Here is a 24,590-nt window from a genome sequence, read left to right on the forward strand (position 1 = left end):
GCTGGGGCTGCTCCACCACTGCAGCCCCTGCTTAGATCTGGGCACATTTAGGGGTAAACTAAAGCACGGGAGGGTGCAGAGCCAAATCGTAGCAAGTGCTTACGCACACGTCAAGCATGAGAAGAGTCCCAGCCCTCCACTGGGGTTACTCGTGTTCAAAACAAATCCAGCCGGATCACAGCCTCGGAGCAAGGTTTCTTGAGGTAGCAGGAACCTGGAGTGCAGGTAAGCAACCCTGGGCTTTGCAGAAGACCCTGTCTCCGATAGGTGACCAAGTTCATATCGCAATCGAGAACAGTGCTTCCACATCGATGCTCTAGGTGCATCTCTAAGTACTTAAGTGATTCTGTTAAGAGCTGCCCCATAGGGATAAGCCAAAAGCTCCTCCTGCTACAGAAGCAGACAGACTTGGGCAAACAGGCACAGATCTTGGGCCGCCCAACTATCCAACACCTTTTTAATGAAAAACTCCTTTTTCTACCCCTTGAAAATTTGCTCGCAACAATCAATCACCTGCTTTGAAACTGGCAGGAACAAGAGCAGGGAACTTACAATTAATTGTATCAAAACCCCGACGCTAACGCCCCATCGCACACCCAGAAACCTCCCCTCGTACCTTCAGCACCGCCCGCGGTGCTCACGCGTGCAACCTCGCAGGATTCGTCCCGTTGCAGGGAACGTCCCTCGCTGCACACAATGAAAATTTACACCTCAGCCAAAAGTTTTCCACGTACCTCCGTCTCCAAAGGCCTGTCTTCAGGCATTTAGGGAAGAAATGGTTCTCCCAGAGGGCTCACTCAAACCACGCTCGCTTCATCAGGAGCAGCCTTGGCAGCCAGACAGCAAAAGCCAGAGTCACTTTTTAAAGTCTCAGCCTAGACTTTATCATTTGCAGATTTTCTTAAAGGTATTTTTCAGTTAGTTATCCCCTATTAGCAAACATCTTGCATAGCCTGGTTTGCTTCTCTACTAAGATTAAGGAGCAAAAAAGGGATTAGAAATGTTATTATGAGAGCCTAAGATGTTAAAGCACTAAATATATATAGCTGAAAAAGGCTTTTCCTTCTAAAGAAATTAAATATCACTTCCGCAGAGCTTTCTCATGCTGCTGTAGCAATATGACATTTGATAAAGTCTGAGCCACTCACCAAGCCCTGACCCCTCTTAAACTCTACGGAAATATTTTGTCTTGAAAGCAACTCTTATGATCTATCACCCTTTCATCTTTTTAATATGGCTGTACAAGTTTCAAATGATCAAATTATACAGAATTACTCGCACCTATGAAGTTAACATCTAGCTGCGAGAACTGCTGTCGTTAAGTATTGTTAGCAGTTTGAAATTTGCTAAAGAAAAGTTTTTGATAAAGCCATAACTAACCTTTTTTTTCCAGAACCAAGCAAGAACTCACAAAATAGGTTTTACCTTTTATTTTTCAGAACACTGCTGGCAGGCAGAGCAGGGTGCTGGGGACGTCAGTTCTTCATCCAAAGCCACCCGTGCAACGGAAGAGCTTGTGGAAAGTTCAGCTTGAGCAATTTGCTAATGGCCCAAGTCTAAAATTGGGATATTATTCAGGAACATCTACAAAACCCCTGCTGGAAGCCACCTTCCTTCCTCCCCACGTCCACGGGGATGCTGGGGACACGCCAGCAGAGCAGCCCCCACCACCCTCAGCCTTTCCAAGCCCAGAGCTCCTCCGAAGCACATCCTGCCCTTTTTTTTTTTTCCTTTTATGAAGGTTCCCTCCAAGCACAGGTGTTTTATTAGGAGGAAAAACTCCCCAAAAATATGCTGGGAAGAGGCAAGCTGAGGCTCCAGCCTCAACTCCAAATTGCTCTGGGTGTAACTAGAGAAGTCGGACTAAAGCAAGGGCTAGGGTTAGACGGCAGAGCCCTCCTGGGCACTGCGAATTCAGAGCAGAGGGGGTTTCTGTACAGCAGCTCCCTTCCAGGAAGGGGCCACACACGAACTGAACCTTCAATCCACGACTGGAAATCCCCAAGCCTCAACTCCCCCGCGTTTTTGGGGGACATTGAGACAAACAGGGGCTGCCGCGCCGTGCCCAGAGCAAAGGCTGGTTCGTGCTATTGAAGTCTGTAACGTCCTCGTCCCGCCTGGGTCAGACGAACACCTTCCTATTCATCAGAAAGTCACGGCTCACGGCTGAAAGCCCAAGGTCACAACCGGGGATCACAAAATCAAAGAAGAACCAGAAGCAAACAGTTGGGACGGCTTCGCGTTCTCCCGCCGAGCGTGCTAGACGAGAGAAACACCTGTAAAAGCATCGTGCTCCTCTCCCCTTCATTTCCCAAAGGCACCGTAAGAAGGGCCAACGGTGCGAAAGAGGAAACAATCGAACTGATGATCTACAGAATAAAGCAAAAAGCAGCAAAGCACCTTTTCTGTGCCAGCCCCACTTACCTCCAGCACCAGCTGTACAACGCGTAAAGCGTTGTGGGACAGACAACGATTTCAGTTGACTCGAGTAGAGCGAGTTAAGTGGGTGAAAAATTTTCTTCCCTGTATGATGGCAGCCGAAGCTCAGACAGTGGAAAACAGGCTTGTCACCTTCCTATTGCTCCTGGCTCCTTTTCCTGTATTCTTCTCCTTATTGCAATGTTAAAGCTCCAAACGACACGGTAAGTGTTTCTAGAGAAATGAGTTATTTTAACTGGATTGTATTCGAGTGTCATGACTACGCGGAATATTAAGTGGCTTTCTAAACCGAGAACCCATTCCCTGCGAGTAATTCTTCTGCAAATTCAAGCGTACACCGATCGATATAAAACGGTGACAATCACAACATGACTTCATGGAACCACCACCAAGTGTCATCAAGCAAAAATAGTCTTTATTCAAATTTCATGGAAACAGGAATCACTGTACTTTGCAAGACAGGGAAAAATAAAATAAAAAAATTTAATATAAAACAAGGATATTGTCACAATACCAGAATATGGAACTATACTTCTTTTCCCTATGGATTACTGCAAGTACCTATTTTTTTTTTTCCTTTTGACTGTGCTATTCACAACTTTTTAAGTCCAAAAAATATGAAACAAAAGTAGTATGAAAGTTAAGACTTAGCACTTCCACTAAATGGCATACATCAAAGGGCATCAATTCAAGGGCAAAGACTGTTGAAGCTGTCATACCTACCTATCAGTCATCACTGCAATCCCATAAACCCACCGAGGTGCAGTGCTCATTCTCTGCGAGGCTCCTCCTGGAAAACAGGGCAATTTTGGTGCTCTAGGAAGAGTTATATTTAAAGAGAACCTTTCTGTAGGGTAGAAAATGAGCTGACCGGCCTTGCACCAGGGAGCGTTGCAGGGAGGGAGCACTGCAGGTCACAACGACAGACATACCATCAGGGTTGTTAAAAATATACAGCATCGACATGTTTTCTACTTCAATCACTTGCGCTACAACTACTGAACATGTACAAAAGACTTTTCCAACCGTTCCAAGTGTGGTTGCAGCAAGGTTAGGATCTGGAACGAGACCTTGACCGCGATCGGGAGCGTGACCTAGAAGCAGACCTAGATCTAGACTTGGACCGGGACCTCGGCTTTGAAACAGATTTAGACCTGGAACGAGAATCTGATTTGACATTTGGTTTTGACTTGGAAATCGACCTAGACCTGGAGCGAGACGCCTGACGCGCAGCTGCCTCCTCACCCTCGCTTTTTGCCTCCTTTTTGTCAGAATCTGATTTTAGATGCTCCTTTTCTTTGGAGGCTGACCTGGACCGCTCGTGGCTGTCCTTCCTTTTCTTCTTGCTACTCGGTTTGCTGTCTCGCTTGCTGCGCCTCTTGCTTTTCTCACTCTTGCTGCGGCTCCTGCTTCTACTTCTGCTGTCATCCCTGCTTCTCTTCCTACTTTTCCTTTTATCCTTACTGTGGCTCCTGCTCCTACTCTCATCCCTGCTCTTGCTCCTGCTTCTAGCCTTGCTAATGCTCTTCTCCCTGTCTTTGCTCCTACTCTTCTCCTTGCTCCTGCTCCTCATGCTCTCCCTCGTCTCTCCCCTGTCCTTACTCCCACTCCTGCTCCTACTCTTCTCCTTGCTGCGGCTCCTGCTCTTTCCTTTCTCATCGCTGTTATGGAGAGCGCCCTCAGATTTATCTTTACTTTTGTTTCGGGATTTCTCTGCACTCCTGCTGCGGCTCCTACTTTTATCCTCTTTACTTGGAGTCCTGCTTTTCTCTTTTTGGCCTCTGCTACGGCTCTTGCTTCGACTACGGCTCTTGCTTCTGGAACGGGACACAGACCTGAAAGCGCAAAGGCAACAGACAGCTCCGCTTTAGTGAGGCTTGGATTTGACTAGCACTTAAATACTGTGCATCATACGGTAGGGAAAAGAAAACCAAACAGTGTTCCTACTGCAAATTTAGGAGGATGCTTCTCATTTCAGTGGGTAGCCCCCATTTCTTCCCACACAAAGACATACCTGGATCTTGATCTACTCTTGGAGCGACTACTACTGGCACTGCGGCTCCTGCTCTTATGAGAATGTCTGCTTCGAGAGCGAGACCTGGAACAAAATCAATCAGTGTAACGTTAGCACATGCCCACGGAGAGCTTGTGATCCCCTGGTCCTCTGTGGGTAAAACCCCATAGTATTAAAGCATCTTTCAAGCAGCCGAACGGCGAGAGCGTTACACAGTAAAGTTACAAACTTCGAGTACCCTTCTCCCCGCTGCTCACCCCCTGCTGCCGTGTCTGGAAGGGAGCAGGGCTGCTAATCTGGAAGAAAATATGCAACCTTATTTAAGATAAGGAAGCGAGAATACCTTTCCCAATCAAGTCAGAGTCTGAGTACAGTGAGACACTAGGATAAAGCTTCGACTTCAGGCTTCGATTGCATAAGCAAGCTGTTCTACGAACAGCAGAAGTTTGCCTGAGTTTTCTTGCGACAACAAGTTCTACCCCAGAATGGAAAGGAGAAAATACTTGGTGTTGCATGCTGAAGCAGTTCTCTCGATCATACAACGAAAGCAGCAAATCTCTAAGAAACAGGGAATGGCTGGGGGTTTCCAAGCTGAGAAAGAACTGTTAGTCCTGGTGCTTATAGCAGAACACAATGTTCAGAGCCGAAGTGCTAAAAGCACCTTCTGTTTCATTCTGTATGCACAGCTCCACCTGCCATGCAGCCTTCTCCTGCAAGACAGCAAGGACTACGGACTTGATGTCGTTGGGGAAGAGCGGTCGCATGCTGGCGGGCGTTCAGCTAGCAGATACGCACCTTCGCCAAGGAAGACACCTCCGAACAGAGGCCTCGTTTCCCTTGGTTACTTGCAGGTAACTAATACCTTCTCAAAAACTAGATTTATTGAGAACTCTGAACCCTTCCAAGGTGTTTTGGAACCTGCTGTATATTCACGTAGTTACAGCTAGGTTCGGCCTGAGCATTATAAAGAGACATACCTTGAATGGCTTCGGCTTCGGGAGTAAGAGCGGCGCCGTCTCGATCCAGGTCTGTCTTCCACTAATCTAATCTTTCTGCCATTTACTTCTGTCCCGTCCAGCTTTTCAAGGGCTCTTTTCATGTCAGAATAGGATTTGAACTCAATCACACCTTCATTTTTCCTTCCTTTGTGTGCATCTGCATATGTCACTTCCCCTGCCTGACGCATATAATCCTAGAGGAAGAGGACAGAATAACCATTGCCTCGAATCCAGAGTCAGGCTTCCAGGCTGATCCTGTTCATTTCTGCAACGATGCTCACTTAGCCTCTTCTATTCACAGGGATGTCAGCAAGGGTTTTAACCAAACAGCATTTGCAGTGCTAACGCCAAGGTTTCTGAGCAAGCCAAATAACACGCTACGATTTCAGAGCTGGTGTGATTAGAACCAAGGTGGCGTTGACAGTTTTAAGCCAAACGATAATTTAAGGTCTCCCATCTTGAGCCTCATGTCAAATACGCTCTGGACTGTGGTAAGTTTCAAATTACAAAAGCGATTTAAAGAAATAAAATGCTTGCTCTCTAAATCATGTTTTCAAAGGTAACTTGGGAAAGGTGATAAACTTAAAGGTCGAATAAGAAGAGGCAAGAAGACTACGGGCAAGCAGACTTCCCTCTGTCCTCCACCTAGGTACATATCTCATTCTGCTGGAAGAAACCCCCGCACAAGTAAAAGCTCAATTCGTTTTCCCACTCCATGCTTCCCTGCTTCTCCGTTTCAGTGACCGAACAGGCTGTTTAGCAGGGAGGGCCACTCTGCCCTGCTTTCGGCAAGCCGTCAGACAGGGCCACCCTTCAGCCACTGCGGACTGTGGCTGCGGTGGAAACGGGGCACACAACTCCGGTTCAGGCTGTTTTCAAGCCAGCTACTCCCATCTTAAGTACACTGAAATGAAAGCTCTTCAAAAAAAGCAATGCATCCGGTAGAGGATTAATCATGCCATGCTCTACTTACAATTTTTAATACCAGAAGCAAAGACAAGCTTATTGATGGTGTGAAGCGTTAACAACAAAAGACATTTGAAGAATCTCAGTACGTACCTGAACTAGTGTTACATATTCAATTACAGACCCGTTTCTACTACGTCAAAGTTTGTTTAGAACAAATTTTACACATCCTTAAAAGAGAACCATAAAAGAAAGCGCTCCTGTAAGAACAAGTCTTTTTAACCATGGCTGCTAAGTTCGATAAGGAAACACTCTCTTTTTGCACCTACTGTTGAAACCCTGCTCCCTGTCCTGCCCCCCATCCACGATGTAGATAATCCCGAGTCAGCGCTTCCCCTCCAGCGTACTCGGAGGTACTGTGGGCTACACAGCGTTACCCAATGCTTCCACTGCCGAGAATCACTTTCCGCTCCTTGGGACTTTGAGAAAATATTAGCTTTTGGCAGGGGTTTTGCATGATTGCTCATTCTGGAAGCATCCTTTCCCTGAAACTCTCTTTAAAACAGCTTTACATGGTGTGGAAATTCTTAAGAGAGACTGTGCAAGAACGATGCTATCGTTTCCAAATAGCTCTAGCACCTTGATGAGTAAAACCCAAAGTGACAAGGGCGAACTCCTCCATCTCTAGTGAATCCTACCACTGGCATGATTAAAGTCTGTTTTGACAGGGCTTAAAGATAAGATAAAACACATCCGTACGTGACGTTGCTTTGTGTCAAGGAAAAAAGTTACTCTCTCAGTGACACCAAGTCTGCAGGTGCAACTCCCAACGTTGCATTAATGATTCCATAGATGCAAATACGCTTCCATATTGACTTAATGTGTGTATTACTTCCAAAATCTACTTGTATGCACACGAGCACGCAGACTTATTAACAAGTTGGAGTCAAGAACACAGGTCTATACCACTTTTCCTTGTTGAAACGGAAGCTAACTTTTTTACCCTTTGTGCTCTTTAATAGAGAGAGGGTAAAGAAAGGGGCCCCATACCTTAAGATCTTGCCAACTGCAGCGGCTTGACAAATTTTCCACAATCAATCTGTATTCTGTACGGGTAGGAGGACCGTACTTATCTCTTCCGCTTCTTCTATAACCATATCCACCTTTAGGAGGTGACAAGCAAACAGCAGTACTTCAACTAGGGAAATGGAGCGCTCGCTCTACATCCCGGACGAAAACTGTTCTGCCCCGTATGATCGCAAATACATTAAAAATTCACCCACCCGCTAGTCTAAATTCAATCCCCCTTGTATAAAACGTTACAAAGATCCAAAGCATTAAAAAAAAAAAAGATGATTTACTACGAGCACATAATTAAAACAACGCACATAATTATAATTACGCTACAGTTAACATGCAATTAAATGTAAGTTATTTTTAAAACAGTTTGAAAGAAGAAACCGAATTAAGCCAGTTTACTAATGTTACTTACATTGCTTAAAGGTTTTCTGAATATCTGACATGAATAAAGCTTTTCAGGCACCTATTTCAGATTAATCTCATCTGTCTCTAACCCTTGGGGTCCTCACCACCCAGGTCTAATGGGAAAAGGTTGCGGTCGTCACATGGCTTCCTTTTTTTGGTCAGCCAAGGGCCACAAAGGTCAAAGAGCCACTCATGGAAAGGTAACCCAAGGTCAGCAAATGGAACGGGCAGTCATCTTAGCCTCAAAGGACTCTTTTAATTAAAACATTGAGGTCTTTGTTAAGTCTATGTTAAACATCACATTGCAAATAAACCATTCAAATAGTTAAACGAAATGATAATAATAAAAATGGTACAAGAAACTGTGTTTATTAATTTATCAATTAAAATCGTTTAATACAGCAAACAAGTTAATAAATATTCAGATCGACAGTTACATTTACAGTTACAGAACACTATTCACAACTTCATAGCATTTGCTTTTAAAATTACTTTTTTTAAAAAATGAGCAAAACGTGTTTTATTTAAAATAAGTCACGGATACAAATGCATGTTAGTGCTTACTGCGTCCAGAACCGTAACTGCTGTCACGCCGTGGGCCTCTGGCATGCTCAACGATCACTCTCTCCCCACAAAGATCTTTACCATTTAGCTCATAAACAGCATCATCTGCATCTCGCAGATCATCAAACTCCACAAAGCCGTACCTAGAGAAGAGGGAGAGAAAAAGAATCACTCGGAAAGAACTGAACGCCAGGTACCCGTGCTCAGAACCAACTCGCATCCCAGAGCAGGTCTCTGCAGAGCCCGAAGAGCGTGCCCCTCTGCATGCCGTCCTTCAGACGAACATCGGTTGCAACCTCCCGAAGGCTACCTAAGGGTTCAAGGCCACGAGCGCTACCCCCACAAACCCACCAGACGTGGTGCTACGCTGCTTTATTCCACAAATTTGCTCAACAGCAGTGAGGCTGAAATGGCATTTGACAGATATTGCACTATATATGTTCCCTGGATGAGGATTTATCCTGCTTTTTGAAGAGCCCTGGGTTCATTCCTCGTCCCATTAGGAAGCTACCTTAATTCCTACACTTCAAATGGAAATATTCATTCACCTCTGCAAACACAAGTGGTCTGTACACCCTGCATGAAGGTCCAACAAGAAATAAAATACGAAGGCAGGTTAGGAAAAGGGATTGTGTTTTAATCAGACTCATTTTACTCTTGACTGTGGACAGTACTGATGGTTCGGGTAAGAAAAGCAACGTGCTCATGCAAGAGGACAGATCTTCCACCTGCTGAGATGCTTGCGGCTTCCCACGTACTGCTGAGAAAGTGTTTTATGCCTGCTATATTTCCAATATCCTAGCATTTAAGAGAGCATGGTGAGTCCAAACCTGTAGCGGATTGATGCACGGACTCCGATCGAGGGGTAAATCGAAGACCCTTTATTGAAATATGACATGGCTTATATACTTTCTAATTGTTTGTACATGCGCTACTGAGAGAACTCTTATTGGTTTATATGTCTTGTTCACGCGTCCTTCACGCGTCCCTTCAGCTAGTACGATTGGCTATCTTTTTGCAACTTTGCAGTTCCCTTCTTCACAACAAAAATCACGCGCTTGCTTATCTCCCACTCCTGCTCCTCATACACAGCCTCCTACCCTCGGACATGACCTGGACCCTCAGTACTTCAATCTTGTTAACCCTTTCACTCCCGCTATGCCCAATTCCTCCTCACAAACCTTTTTAAGGGACTTGAGAAAACGCAGCAAGAGTAACCAGGCAGAAATTCCCTGGGCACCCTTGCAAGGGCAGCACAGGGTGCAGGTCCAGAGAAGAACAAAGGTTTGTGTTTGAAAACATCTGCTGTGTTGCCTTGCTCAAGACTTGGAAGTCACAGGCAGATCAAGCGCAAGAGGAAGGATACAAATTGCAAAAATATATAATGCTTAATTTCACCCTTCAAATCAACATTGTGGCATCGGTTTCCTATTACCAAAAATGAACACAATACAGAGACAAAAGCTTGCAGACCACTGCTTGCCTGAAAAGTTAAAGCCAGCGTTTTCAGTTTAATCTTCAGAGGTGCCACAGGCATCAGTGCCAACGTCAGGCTGCTGCAAGTGCCTAATCCCTGCTGGCTAGAGATGCCAAAAGGCCGAGCGTAGGGTTTTTAAAGAATTTCTTACAGCTGGTGCCCAGGGACAAGCCGGCGTCTTGCTTACGGTTGCAGAGCAAACTCACCGCAGCACTGAAGCAAAACTCGAGCCTGCCAATTTCCAACCCGACAAGAGTGAAACACCTATTTAAAAACCAACATCGTGTAGATACCCATTATCCCAACAGGTCAGAGGGAGAGGACAAAAAGCATCAGAGTGCTGTTTATCGGAGTTTAGAGTCCACCTGCAGCTGAAATCACTTCTCCTTCAGTTCCCTGCCAAGGCCAGATCCAGGCTCCGGAGTCCCCCAGGCAGCAGCCGAGGATGCCGCAGCCCTGTGCACAACTGGGAGCCTCTTCTCGGCTGCAACCTCTCCGGCTGCCGCAGGCAAACACGTAATCCTGGACTCGGGTCTTAGCGAGCCACAGCGGGAAATTTTTTGAGAGTGCTGGTGTTTTAAATAATCCAGAAGAACAAACCCCCGATACAAAAATCCTGGCCTCCTCTTTCAAGTCACTTCATTTGTAAGCTTTCTCGCTACCTGCCCCAACCATGGCCGCAGCTTTGCTCTGTAATGGTACCTGTATTAACGAAATGCTTAAGAATGACACCAAACACCACAAACACGGTGCCTGCTTTCGCATACAAGTGCTGTAGTTTCATGGAAGAAACAAGCGTGATTGTTTCAGTTGTTAAATCAATCACAGTCATTATAAAACCATTCAAATTGCAACTTTCTTCCCTTCAATTCCAAAAATAGCGCAAGCGAGCTCAAACGTTTAAATGAGATCTCACCCTAAAAGCAATTACTTACAAGGTGAAGTGCCTGGTACGCACCAGCACTAGACAATTGTGCACCAGACAATAAATGCACAGACATTTGAAGCTAGAATAACGGAGGAATATCTGAATTCGATCAGAGCACACAGTCTTGAACTTGTTCTTCCCAGAAATGCACCCAGAAGTTGCCTGGGGGCCCTCGGTCACCCGTACCGCACAGCAGACAAAACGCAGCACCTCCAGCAGTTCTTTCTTTGAGACAAACAAGCAAGCTCACGCGAACCTCGAGATTACTTGCTTTTAAGGAATACTAAAAATCATACCCCACTCCACTCATAAATGAAAGTAATACTGATCCACCTGTTACATATGTATAATATTGCACCGTATGATCTAAAAACATGAATCAAAACTCTTCAGAAGCAGAGTTTTACACCACAGAAAGCCGCAACTGCTGACACAGCCTTAACTACAGCAATCTGAACCTGCTGTGGTATGACAGCAGTGCAAGTAAATCTTCTTTTAAAAGTCTACTATTACTACTTCATATGTGGCATAAAACTACTTACTAAAAATGTCAATGCAATTTACTTCGGCTAATGTGAAGCTACATCATTTTCTGTTCATGTATCAAAAAAGGAAAAAGCTACAGGGTATGTCCTTGTCCCAAGCAATTGCAGTAGACTGAACCTCCTAAAAGGTGGGGTTTGTTTTTGAAACCCAAAGTGAAAGGAAAAATGGGATTTTTCTAACATTGCCTACCACCTGAAAGAAAAGGCAGACCCTGATCTTCCTCCTCCTTTCAGCTGCTCCCCCACCTGCATCGCTTTCGAAGCCCGCTGGATCCTCCCAGCCGGCTCCGCACCCCCTCTCCACGCCAGCCCACCAGGACCAGCACGAAGCCCCCACCGCTATGGCATTCCCCACGTGCCAGGTTTTTTTCCCCGCTACTCATCAACAGCTGCTGCTGGAGCCCAAAAGCACAAGTCCTATGCGCCGAGAAGGACCTCAAAGCTGCCGTCTCTGCCCTTTGCCAACGCCGGCGAGAAATCCATGAAGTTTAGATGGGCGGCAATCCGTCTGAGCTTGACCTGCGGCTGCGGGGTCGATTCAGCAGCTGCTTTGCAGGTTCCCAACAAAGAGAGACCTGCTCAACTCTCGCCCCGCTCTCCTCTCGACAAAGCAAGTTGACGGCTTGGCAGCTTTCTGAATTTCATATTACACAATTGCTTTGTATGGACAGGTACGCTCAAAATGAGCTCACTGCACTTCATCGCTCCTCCAACACCGCTGGACCAGCGAGGTCGGGGCAAGCAGGCATCGACATGAGCGGCCGCAGAGGAGGAAACACATGAAAAACTGATTCCTGCCTTCAGCTTCGTTTGGAATAAAGAACCCAACGCGTCCAGCCCTAAAAAAAACACTCCTGAAAGTTCACTTGTAGACAGCTCGCGGGCCATTCGAGGCTGCCCGCTCGAGCCGTACGCTCGCCCGCACCGTGGCCAGGAAGGGGAACGGCAGCGACGCAGGCAGCAGCTCTGCCTGCCAGTCCTCCTGCTGGACCAGGCTACCGCCAGGAGCAGGGCGTCATCAAGGAAAAGCACCTTCAGGCCGCTTGAAACAAAACACTCATTTAAATGAGTCACTGAAGTTACACCCTCAAAAGATATCCGTATTTCAATACTTAAACTACTTAAATGTAAGATTCGGTAGTGATTCTTCTAAGTTTCTGCACTAACGGCAAATATCGCTGCCACTCTCTGGTCTTCTAGCACAACTGAACACCTTAAAGCAAAAAGAAATTAAAATCTCACCTTATTCACCCTAACATTAGCAAAGGAAAAAAAAAAAATTCCACAAATCCACAGTAATTAAAAAGCAATTCATTAGCAGGTCACCTCACCGACATCTAGGTGTACTGGGTATCATCATGTTGTGACACCAATTTGGTCTTTTTTTTAAACACCAATTGCTCCAATTGAAGTTAATGGGCATTAAATATTTTGGCGGGGATGGTGCAGGGAAATCGAATCACTTCTCTTTGGGCGACAAATAAAGACTTTGAACCTAGCTAGAGGAAAGAACTGAAGTTCGGAGCTTTTAGTTTTGATCTGCGTTCCTCAACCCATTGGAGAAGCTACATCCCTCTGTCTTGCCGATATTTTTGAGGATGAAGCCGTGAATTCTCGAAAGCCGGGCAGGGTCATGCAGGGCAGGTAAGTACACAGGTAGAACTATTTTTTTAAGCTAGCAAGATTGCAAATTGGTCTCTCCATCAATGAAAGCTCGCAGCTCTCAGAGTTATTACAGCATTTAGCATGTTTTTAGAAAATAAAAGAGCGGGCTGAAAAGTCCAATTTTCTGGTCACATAATACATAGACTACTGCCACGCACGGCTCCGGTTGTCAATGCAGTTCTGAGTAGGGAAAAAAAAAATACGAAAACTATGAGCATACAATTAGAAATTGCAACTTGGAATGGAGAATCCTACAGAAAGTGGATTTTTATTTTCCCCATCCTTCTCTCAGGTACATTGCTTTAAGCCGTTGAATTGCAAGCTTAAATTACAATTAGCAGCAAGCGAGACCCAGCTAAGCTTTTAGGACTCCACTGTATCACATTGCAGTTTCATCCTCTTGCTCAAGCATTTCAGCTTAACTGCTAAAATACCGAACGGCTAATCTCCTGCTGGCTGAGCACCGAAAATAGCCCACAAATTTCCAGAAGAAACTGAAAGAATCTCTCAAGTCAAACACCGTGTGGTAATTTTTAATCGTTCGCTAAGCATTACTAAAAATAAATCGTGGAGAAAGGATCAGAGGGCGAATAAAGCAAACCGCAGAGTACCCTGGCAAAAGTGCAGCGCAGAGCTCTCCCCAAGCAGAGAGACACAAAATCCGATAGCTCGAGTCAAATTCTTTGTCAAACTGGCATTTAACTACAAACCACCAGCAGCCTGTTGAAAGAACTTCAGAATACACAACTAAAAAAGGAATTAAATTGTTGAGTTAATCCCAGAAAATACAGACTAAGCTCTATCTAACCCACAGCTGAAGCGATGGGCTACAGAAGCGGCAAACAGCAAGGTGAATGACAACCCCATTACGTGACCTTAAGTTTCCCGTATTCCTTCCGTTATCTGTAACTTTTGAACTCTGTCTCCCCCAAGTGAAGTTACAAAAGTGACTTTAGCTCCGGAATAAAGCGTATCGCCTCCAGAGCGCCCCAATTTTAGACCCAGGCAGGCTGCGTCCTCCTCCCCTCTATACCCGTTACCGTTCACGCTTAAGATGCCGCACGTTTGGGCCACCCAAGCACACCCGTAAGGCGACTCCTGCACCCACACCACCGCCCCGCAGACGATTCCTAGGTGCCGAGCTGGGACCGCAGGGCTGGTCCTTGGTGGGTATTTTTCAATAAAGCAAGAAGACCCATTAGCCATGTAACTTGGGAGTTCTACGTCTGCCAAGAAAGTTTGGGTTTTTTTCCAACATGTGTTTACGAAACAGAAATATTTAATTTGGAGGCTTTAAAGAGCAACAGGAAAACTGACCCCCCCCCCAGAAAAACATTTTCAGGGATACACAGGGGGACTGGGAAACAGAGCACTCAAATATTTCAGGTATGGGCAATCTTCAACATCACCTGAAGCTGTGTTGGGGAAAACACCGACACGTGCACACTTGTTTGTTTTAATAAAGGCTTTTATTCATCTTATAAACCTGTTATATGTCCACCTACTACTACAACCAGTGTTTAAACTTAATGAGCCTTTTTTTTTTTTTAAATGCTCAAGGACTAACTTTTACAAGAGATTCCTCATCTCAATCTCTACAGCAAAAATAATAATTGGCCCTCCTGGCTAACAACAATAAAATCCGTGTGCCACTCGGTCTTCCTAAGCAAGGCTTCAAGTTGGGATTCTTGTAAAGACACCAACGCTCATGGGGCTGGCGGCTTTAAGCGTCGGGGAAAAAACCACCAAAAATCGCAATTGGTTTTCTCTTGAAAAATCCACATTTGAGCGTCTTGGGCAAGTCCTGGTGGAGCAGGACCCAAACCCTCCAGACGCAGCGAGGGGCCGGCCACGGCCGGGCTTCGGCGGGGCTTTGGGGCACAGGACACCCCACCGGCTGATGCCTCCTCCCGCCCCGGGGCGCCGGCAGCCCGGGGGCTCCGGGAACAGACCGCTGCTGCTGCAAGGGGGCCTGCAGAGGGGGGGTCTCCGCCCCCCCCCCCCCGGGAGGGGGGTTGGGAGGGGGGGGGGGGTGTTGCCCTGCGGTGCGGCCTGGCTGACCCTGGGGTGCTCGTCCAGGGGCGCGGAGGGGCCTGGGGGCGCAGGGGACCCCCCCGGGGACACCCCCTCCCCAGGCTGGGCGCAGGACACGGGGCACCTGCCCCCCCCCCCCCCGCCCCCCATAGCTGCAGCGGGGACCCCGGCGTCCTGCCCCCCCGTTGCCATGGGAACCCCGGCGTCCTGCCCCCCTCCCGCCACAGAGGCCCGGCGTCCCGCCCCCCTGTTGCCATGGGAACCCCGGCGTCCTCCTGCCGCTCCCCCCCCCCGGGGGGCCCGGGCGTCCTCCCCCCATTGCCACAGAGACCCAGGCCTCCTCCCTCCCCCGGGGCCTCGGGGGCCCGGCGGGGACCCAGGCGTCCGGCCCGCCCCCCCCCCCCCGGGGGGGACCCAGGCGTCCTGCCCGTCCCTCACGGCCGCCGCCCGGGGCCGGGCCGGTCCGCGCTCCGCCGGCGGGCGGCAGGAGGGGCCGGGCCGGGCCGGGCCGCGCTCACCCGTTCTTGAGATCCACCTCCAGGATCTTGCCGTAGCCCTTGAAGAACCGCTCCACGTCCCGCTCCCGCGCCTGGTAGCTGAGGCGGCCGATGTAGACCCGCGGCATGGCGCCCGGCGGGGCCGGGGGGGCAGGGGGCGGCCCGCGGGGGCGGGGCTGCAACGGCGGCGGAGGGCGCGCGCCGGGGGCGGGGCGAGGCGGCGACGTAACGTCACGGCGCCGCGCGGGGAAGGGGGGGGGGAGCGATAAGGGGGGAAGACGTCACGGAAGGCCACGCCCCCCGGCCTGGCCTCGCGGCTCTTAAAGGGGCCGCGCCGCTGGCGGGAGTGCGCTCTGTGTCAGCGGGCTGGTGGGGCCCACCTCCCCCATCCGCAGGGCAGGACGGGGACCCCTTCCCCGAATGGAGAGGACGTGTCGGCCCCCCCTTTCCCCATATGCAGGGCACTGGTGGGGGTCCCCCGTGTGTCAGGGGGCTTGTGGGGTCCCCCCTTGCCCGATATGCAGGGCGCGGGTGGGGACCTCCTTCCCCGTGGGTCTGGGGGCTTACGGGGTCCCCCCTCCCCATACACGGGACGTTGTTGGGGTCCGCCTTCTGATGGGTCGGGGGTCTTGTGGGGGTCCCCCTTCCCCGCATGCCAGTGGTGGAGGGGGGGGTCCCCTATGTGCCAGGGTGCTTATGGGGTCCCCTGTATGGCGGGGGCTTGCGGGGTGCCCCCTTCCCGATACACCGGATACTGCTGGGCTCCTCCTTCCCCAAATGCAGGCAGGGATGGGGGCCCCCACCCCCTGGGGTGCTCAGGGGTCCCCCCATAGCATCCCCCCTCCTGGGGACCCCCCTCCCTGGCTGCACTCCTCGTTCCTCATTCCCACTGACGAACGGCGACGTCCCTCTTGCAGATCCCTAAATGCCATTTTTGGGGACTTATTTTTATCCTTTCAGGCGTCACATCAGATGCCTAAATCACACCAAACCCCAGCAGAGGCTCTCGGGAACATTTCAGCTTTAGCAGCCACCACCGCCCCCCCCCCAAAAAAAAACAACTCACCATCACCCCCCTAAAAAATTAATACCATGTATTTGCAACGCCAGCAGCTGGATTTCCAACCACGATCCTGCTCGGTTGACAAGTAGAGTTAAATTTAATTATTTATTCCGTCGTGCCCTGGTGTAGGAGTGAGCGCTCGGGAACATTTTGTGAAAGTAAGAGAGGTCTCTAAAGATTGTTAGGTTTTATTGCCGAGTCAAATAAACAAGGGGGATAAAAGCTTTGCATTAATTTTTCTGGTTTATGTCATGCTTAATAGTGCTCTTAACGATCTCAAAGTCCTTTTCTTGCTTTTTTCCCCAGTATATTTGTCGATCGGGAAAGCATCGGGGCACGCGATGCTGCCCTGCATCCAACGCTGGCAGCTTTGCTGCTGGGATAATGAAAATACAAAATATTGGGGGGTTTAATCCAATTTTTGGATTTTAATCCAAATTAATCCAATTAATCCAATTATTGGGGGGGATTGCAGAGGGCAGGTGCTGGCAAGGAGTTTATCACGGGTTACATCTAGTAGGCTTCTTGGATCGCTCTTGTCTAAGGGAGGTCTGAGTGCGAGGGGTTATGAGGGGATAAAATGGCTTTAATATGGCCCAGCAAATTTAGCTGCTAACGAGAGCTGTGAGTTTTAATTGCTAAGTGGTTTGCTCTTCCAAAAGCAAACGCAGTTGTAGAGGAGTCACCTCCAACCTTGAGCAATGTCCCTGCCCAGCTGCCCTTCTCCTCGCTCCCCCGGACCCAGAAAATGCCTGAAAATGAAGGTACGATGCTTAACTCCCCCTTTTCACTCCCAAAAGCCGAGCTGGAGGAGCGAGACTCCCCCCTGCAGCAGTAATTTTACATACTGGTGTTTTCCGTCGCACGTCACCCTCCAGGGAGGTAAACGTGCTGCCTGCGGCTCTCCCTGCCATCAGCAAAAGGCAGCCGTGGAGCAGAGCGGCTGTTTACCACTCTCCGCCAGTGATACTCCAAAAGTCCCTACGGGAAAGAAAAAATATTGCGTTGACTCCGACATGGTGAGATGCTCAGCTGGAGGACGGAATTACCCGAGGCACGGCGTGCACACCATGGCCAGGCAAGAAATAACCAAAATCCTCGTTCGGAGCTGGTGCACCAGTTTATTTCATTTCCAAAATATATTTAGGTGGCGTTTCACTTAGACCTCATTCTAGGGAGCAGCACGGAGAGCCTGCTGAAAGCTGAGAGCGTCACCTGGGTACGTGGACAGCCATGACAGAAGCCGCGCTGCTGAACTCCCAGAGCGGGGGCTATTCCACAGCAGAGGGTACGGGCATTTCTGCACGGGGGGAAGGTGCCCGAGGGAAAAACTTCAGGTCTGGGGCGCTTTGATGCCCAACGCTGCAGCCTTCCCCATCCCTCCCTGGCGACCAACTCCCAGGGGCAACGGGACGCAGCACTGCCCTAGCAGGACACACCAAAGGCAAATACACTTGGATTCGCTTCTTGGCTCAGAACAGCTCTCCCCGTGAAAAGAAATCAGGGCTTTTCAGCAATTTCTTCTGTCTTCCGCTTCCCGTTGCCAGGAGATGGGCGCCACGCTGTGATGTCACTGCGATGCAACACAGATGTCACCGTGACGTTGAGAACTTCCCAGGCAGCTGGCACCATGGCCCTTCATCCTGCTGACCAGCAGGACCAAGCCTGGCTGGCTGGGGAAAGGGCCATGGCTGGAAGTTGCAGTCAAGCGGTGAAGAAAGTCGTTAAAACGGAGCCACCATCACCAGGGACATCCTGGGCTCTGGACCTGCAGGAGCCAGACTGGTGGGTGGCTTCAACTTCTCCTGACCATGCAGAAGGTGATACGGGAACATCGTGGGGTGCTGCCACCGGACCTCTCGCAGAAGAAAAAGCCTTTCAAGGTTTGCCTGATGAATCCTGGGTCCCCATCATGCGCTACCATTTCTGGGAGGAGATCTCTGCCAACACCAACCAGCCTTCAGCCCGCTCCTTCCTCCAGAAGCTCTGGAAGATTGTCAGCAGCCATCGCTTCCAGTCAATCTGGTGGGGCGACGATGGAAACTGCGTCGTGATCGCAGAAAAACTCTTCAGAACGGAAGTGCTGGGGAGGAGGGGACCCCTGAAGATCTTTGAAACCGAGTCCATGAGAGGCTTCGTTCTCCAGCTTAACCTCCATGGATTCTGCAAAATGGAAGGGGATTCTCTCATATCGGCCTCCGTGGAGGAGCTGCAAGCCATAGCAGCAGCAGGTCCTGCTCTGGGCAAGGTACGTGGGTTCCTCCGCACACAAAAGAACCCTCGGGACACTCGGGGGGAGAGGCTCACGTTCAGCTAAAGTAAGCCTTTACGAGGCAGGGAGCACGCAGGGGGGTGGGAGCAAATGGCCTGATTTTGTCTCGCGGGTCATTCTCAGGGATTCTCGACGCAGGATTTCGGAGGAGCAGAAATGCTGACAAAATAGATTGCGGTTAGTTCTGCTTACCTTGAATCTGTGAAACGGAATGGTGGTTCCATTGTAGCCTGCTTTTCTTGTGCTTGCTCTGTATCTGGCTGCACCAAAACTTTAAATCTTCTCGTGGCAGCTGCTTAACGCTGACAAGATACACGTCGGCATCGCATAATTCCCGACATCTTCATTCCGTGCTGAAGTGGCTGGAAACGAGTGGTCTTTGGCTTTCTCCGTCAGTTTTTAGGCTTTTGAAAATCCTACGCTTCTCTGCTCCCAAATGCCAAAACCACAAGGGTGGTTCTTACTTAACAAAACCCTATCCTAACATTTTATTCAGCCAAAACTTGGGGGTTAAAATGCCCCGGAGAGTCCTTTTTAATGCCCGTGTTTGTCTTTGCTGATGCAGATGCTTAGCTCAGTATCTCTTCTTTCTCCTCCTTGCAATCATGGCAAGTAACTCCTCTCCTTTGCACTTTGCAGCTGCTCTTCTACTACAACCCCTTCTTTAAGAGGGATGACCCCAGCCTCCTCCGGATGGTTACTCCAAGTGCTGGTGAAAGAAAGACAGCCCCAGCTCCATCCCCACTGGGCGCCAAGTTGAAGGAAGACCACCCGAGAAGACGACGACCTGAGGCTCGGCCGGCCGTGGGAGATGCAGAGGACGAGAACGACCCCCAGACATCTGCAACCACCGGCTCCACGCCGCCCGAGCCCCGGGCCGACGCAGCCGCCCGGACGGGCAGTGCCGGTCCATCCCCACCAAAACGGCACCGCAGCCACGGCCCCGCCGGCACCCAGGAGGCAGCTCCTGCTCCATCCACGGCTTCGCCACGCCGCGCGCCCCAAACGGTCCCTTCGCGCCAGCCACGGGACTCCCCGCACTTCCATCCGGGCAGCCAAATTTAGCTGCTAGGCAGGTCCCCGGGGCCGCCCTGCCTCCGTTCTGCGCTCTGTGGTTAGCGATGGCCTTACTGGCAGCAGCTTCTGCCGTTCCCGTGCCAGGGCCACCGCAGGGCCAAGCTCCGACCCGGCCGCCGCTGCCCAACCTGCACCCGCGGACCAGACACCGCAGCTGCCGGCAACAGGGCTGGAGCCCAGCGGGGGCTGGACCAGAAATGGCAGAGACCTTGGGCAGCAAGTCAGCGTCACAGAGGTAGAACTGCGTTAGTATAGGAATAAGCCATAATTCACTGTTTGTCGTTCTCAAGAATAAATCTGTGCAAGTTCTCTTGTCCTGTCTCTACGGTCTCACGGTCACCGTCTCGACACCCGGCCAGGGGTTGCCTTCAGGGACACGAAGGGTTTGGCTCCAGCCCGCGAAAGCCAAAGGCCCCAGGCACCGGCGCTGCGCTCGGTGAAACCCAGCACAAGGCCAACCTGGGGCTCATCCAGGAGCTGCACCAGCACCCACGGCCACTCAAACCAAACCAGTCCCTCGTAGCTCTTGGGGAGCCCGTGCCCCTTCCTCCCCCGGCTCAGAGCAGGGCCAGGGGCAGCGGGGCTGCAGGGAGCAGACGTGGGCTTCTCCTGCCCATCCTACGTCACATCTGGGGACAACCACAGCGCTGCAGCTGGCAGAGCGGTACGTCTGTCCCACGGGACTCACACGTTGGACTTACTGGAGGAAGAACCTCTCCCATCAGCATTTACTAAGGCTTCCTTTAGAGGAGAGGCTTTAAGCAGAGCATTTAAACAAAACGCTACTTCGTGATCCCATTCCTTCCCACAGAACGGGGGATTTTGGTTTTTTGGTGAGAGCGGACCTGTGACACCAGCTGGGGAGGATGCTCCACCCTTAACAGCCATTTCTGCAAAAAAATCACAGTGCTCATGAGAAATCACACCACGAGTTCATAGGTTCACCAGTAAACATGCAGTGCGAGACAGCACAGTCCCATCGCAAAAAGCTTCCCTAAATTAGGTCCCAAGGTACGAGAGCTGAGTCTGTGATCCCACGTCCCAAGGGAAGCACCCGTAGGCCAGAGGAAGAGGACAACGGCCAATTCAGCTGGCGCCGGGAAGCAGCAGACAAATGTATTTCATCCCGTGCCTCGTCCCAATGACTTCAAAATAGGTATTGCTGAATTGGTGGCTTGGGTTACGGACATCAGAGATCTTCAATAGCACCTGGGAGCTTTCCAGGTCTGCACAAAGCCGCTGAGAAGCAGATCAAAGTGGGAGCACCAGCTCCAGCAAGGTTCCCGACGGAAACATCCCCCGTGAAGTCATGAAGGTTAAAAACGCTCATCCAGAGAGGGGGATGTCACTTGTACCGAACCCGGCGTTGAAGACTTCGGGGCCTGTAACAGGGTCTCCAGCAGAAGACACCCAGATCCTGCCTCACTTGGGTTTGCTAAGCCAGCGGTCTCCAAAGCGGGGTGTGCAAGACAATCCGTCGGGATGCGGGAGGGAAATACCTGAACTTGATTCATGTTCATTTTATTTATATGCTCTCATACAGAGGTGGTATATTCTCAACAGTAAACGACTTCTTTACAATACGTTGGAACGAGACGGGGAGCAACCATGAAAGTCTCTCCTACCACATGGAGATTGGCTGCTGGTCTTGCGGCAAAGGGCTTAGGAGAGCTGTCGAACTTAAAGGAGTTTCATTTTACAAAACCCCAAGTGGTTCAAACTTGCTGATGACCAGCTGCTGTCAGCAGTGCGTTATTAGCAGATGTCGTCCAAAAAATAAACGCGCTTAAGGTGCCCCTTCAAGGTGAAGGTGCCCCTGGAACGACGCGCGAGAAAGGAACCGCTTTTTGAAAGAGACTCGTGCTACGGCGCGAGCGTTTGCTAAAACCCCCAAAACGCAACACCTTCCTGTTAGTTTGCACGCACAGCGGGCTGCCACGGGGAAGATGGACCTTTACCAGCCAAGAAAACCCTTTGCCTAAGCGGCGGATGGACCCAAAAACAAGCACCGGGGTTTAGTAAGCGCAGCTGACGGCGCGCTTCGGCCACTCGCATCTACACGTCTGCGTGAGGAATTCTTTTCAGCAGTGACCGTCATTAATACCAAGTATCAAAATAAACTGGATCAAAACAAACCAGCCCTTCGCATGGCTGTATCGCAAAGTGCTCAGCCAAGATCTTCAAAACTAATGACGCGTAGGAACCACAGAGCCCTCGCTATAAAAGACTGATATTTTTAATGGCATTTTTTTAGCCAGAGCAAAAAGGGGGGTCGTACCATTCATAGAGTAAAATAAAAACAAGTTTGCAGATATTGTTCATCTTTATTGCCTACTTTTTTAATTTCTGCTGCCTGTGTATGTCTGAGAGGGTACCTAATATATTAGTACAGGAGAGCATACATATGATCTATAAATAAATACACACATATGGGGGGTGTACGCAGAAACATTTTTTACTGAGAGGAGTGTGCCATCAAAAAACCCTCTTCAAGAGCAGACAGCAATGGCGAGATGGACCTTTCCTTCCCCCACCCTCTCCAGCAAGACCCTCAGCCACAGTCCAGCTATTGCGCTGATCGTCACAGAATCATAGGCTCATTTAGGCTGGAAAAGACCCTGTTAGGTTTACGGTTGGACTCGATGATCTTAAAGGTCTTTTCCAACCTATACGATTCTGTGATTCTGTGATTCTGAAGATCATCGAGTCCAACCGTTAACCAGCACTGCCAAGCCCACCACTACACCATGTCCCTAAGCGCCACGTCTACACGTCTTTTAAATACCTCCAGGGATGGTGACTCCACCACTGCCCTGGGCAGCCTGTTCCAATGCTGGACAACCCTTTCAGTGAAGGAAAATTTCCCAATATCCAGTCTAAACCTCCCCTGGTGCAACTTGAGGCCATTTCCTCTCGTCCCATCACTTGTTACCTGGGAGAAGAGACCGACCCCACCTCTCCACACCCTCCTTTCAGGCAGTTGTAGAGAGCGATGAGGTCTCCCCTCAGCCTCCTTTTCTCCAGGCTGAACAACCCCAGGTCCCTCAGCCGCTCCCCATCAGCCTTGTGCTCCAGACCCTTCCCCAGCTCCGTTGCCCTTCTCTGCACACGCTCCAGCCCCTCAATGTCTCTCTTGTCGTGAGGGGCCCAAAACTGAACACAGCATTCGAGGTGCGGCCTCACCAGTGCCGAGTACAGGGGCACGGTCACTGCCCTAGTCCTGCTGGCCACGCTATTTCTGATACAAGCCAGGATGCCGTTGGCTTTCTTGGCCACCTGGGCACACTGCTGGCTCATATTCAGGCGGCTGTCAACCAACACCCCCAGGTCCTTCTCTGCCTGGCAGCTTTCCAGCCACTCTTCCCCAAGCCTGTAGCGTTGCATGGGGTTGCTGTGGCCCAAGTGCAGGACCCAGCACTTGGCCTTGTTAAACTTCATACAACTGACCTCGGCCCATGGATCCAGCCTGTCCAGGTCCCTCTGCAGAGCCTTCCTACCCTCCAGCAGATCACCACTCCTACCCAGCTTGGTGTCATCTGCAAACTGACTGAGGGGGCACTCGATCCCCTCGTCCAGATCACTGATGAAGATATTAAACAGGACTGGCCCCAACACAGAGCCCTGGGGACACCACTTGTGACCGGCCACCAACTGGAGTAAACTCCATTCCCCACCACTCCTTGGGCCCGGCCGTCCAGCCAGTTCTTTACCCAGCGAAGCGTACGCCCGTCCAAGCCACGAGCAGCCAGGCTGCTGCTATCCCACCCCATCCCTCAGCAAGTTGTCTTGAATTGATGTTTTTTTGGCAAGTGCTGCCGTGTGGGTTCTCTGCTGTCTGATAGGGTTGAACGGAGCTGAACCCCACTCCTGAGCACCAGCACAAGGAGTTTCTCCCCCCCCCCTTATTCTGCCACTGGGTTTTATGAAGCTTTATAGCCCATCTTCGGGATTTTCACTTTTCTGGCGAGCGTGGATGAGACCGGTTGTGGCTCTGGCTGTATCGGCGGAGCCGCTGGGGGAAGGAGGGGTAAAGGCGTCCATTGCGCTCGCAGCGTCTCATCCCCTTGCAGCTCAGGACCGAACCGTCCTCTTCCAACCCTGAACCCAGGGGCGAGCAGAGGGACACGGGTGGCCACCAATATGGGGGGGGGGAATAAATAACCTGGGGTTTCTCTGCCACTTGCAATGGACCTCAAAAGGCCAGGCAGGCATCTCCCCCCTCAGGCACCGGCCCCTCGCCCCAGGGCTGTGCTGGCCACGGCGCTGAGGGACATCACCGGCAGCTTCCCCCCCGCTGAGTAATTAAGGCCAAAAATTGAAATTAAAATGAACCACGTGTTGCTTCGAAATGACTTTTGAAGGGACTCACGGCTCTTGGCCCCCTGCCCTGTTGCCCTGAGGATGAGCCTCATCCTTCCCCCTGCAATAACTGCGGGGAAAAAAAATATGTCGTCTGTCTTGGCGGACAGATTTGGGGTAAGAAATGCTGGTTTTGGTGCCCGACGGGCACTAACGAGGCAGAGCCAGCCCTGTCTGCCCAAAACCACATCCATGCTGCAGCCGCTTTTAGCAGGACACTAACTGCTTACATGGAATTGTAATTAAAGCTTTCTAGGATGGAAAATC

At 50.2% G+C, this 24,590-nt stretch overlaps 1 protein-coding gene across 2 annotated transcripts; it reads right to left on the reverse strand.

Moving 5' to 3' along the window:
• Positions 1-2,834: 2,834 nt before the first annotated feature.
• SRSF4 (serine and arginine rich splicing factor 4) lies at positions 2,835-15,762 on the reverse strand. Of its 2 annotated transcripts, XM_075522390.1 has the most exons (6): positions 15,574-15,762; positions 8,407-8,549; positions 7,408-7,520; positions 5,431-5,645; positions 4,454-4,537; positions 2,835-4,274 (listed from the first exon to the last, which is right to left on the reverse strand). In XM_075522390.1, exons 1-6 carry the CDS (start codon positions 15,678-15,680, stop codon positions 3,491-3,493), a joined length of 1,446 nt encoding a protein of 481 aa, XP_075378505.1. In that variant the 5' UTR covers positions 15,681-15,762; the 3' UTR covers positions 2,835-3,490. The 2 variants fall into 2 exon arrangements, with proteins under 2 accessions (XP_075378505.1, XP_075378506.1); XM_075522391.1 differs by lacking the exons at positions 8,407-8,549; positions 15,574-15,762 and adding an exon at positions 7,850-8,374.
• Between the last annotated feature and the right edge of the window lie 8,828 nt (positions 15,763-24,590).

The sequence above is a fragment of the Mycteria americana genome, chromosome 21 (genome assembly GCF_035582795.1).
Source record: "Mycteria americana isolate JAX WOST 10 ecotype Jacksonville Zoo and Gardens chromosome 21, USCA_MyAme_1.0, whole genome shotgun sequence".
NCBI lineage: Eukaryota > Metazoa > Chordata > Aves > Ciconiiformes > Ciconiidae > Mycteria > Mycteria americana.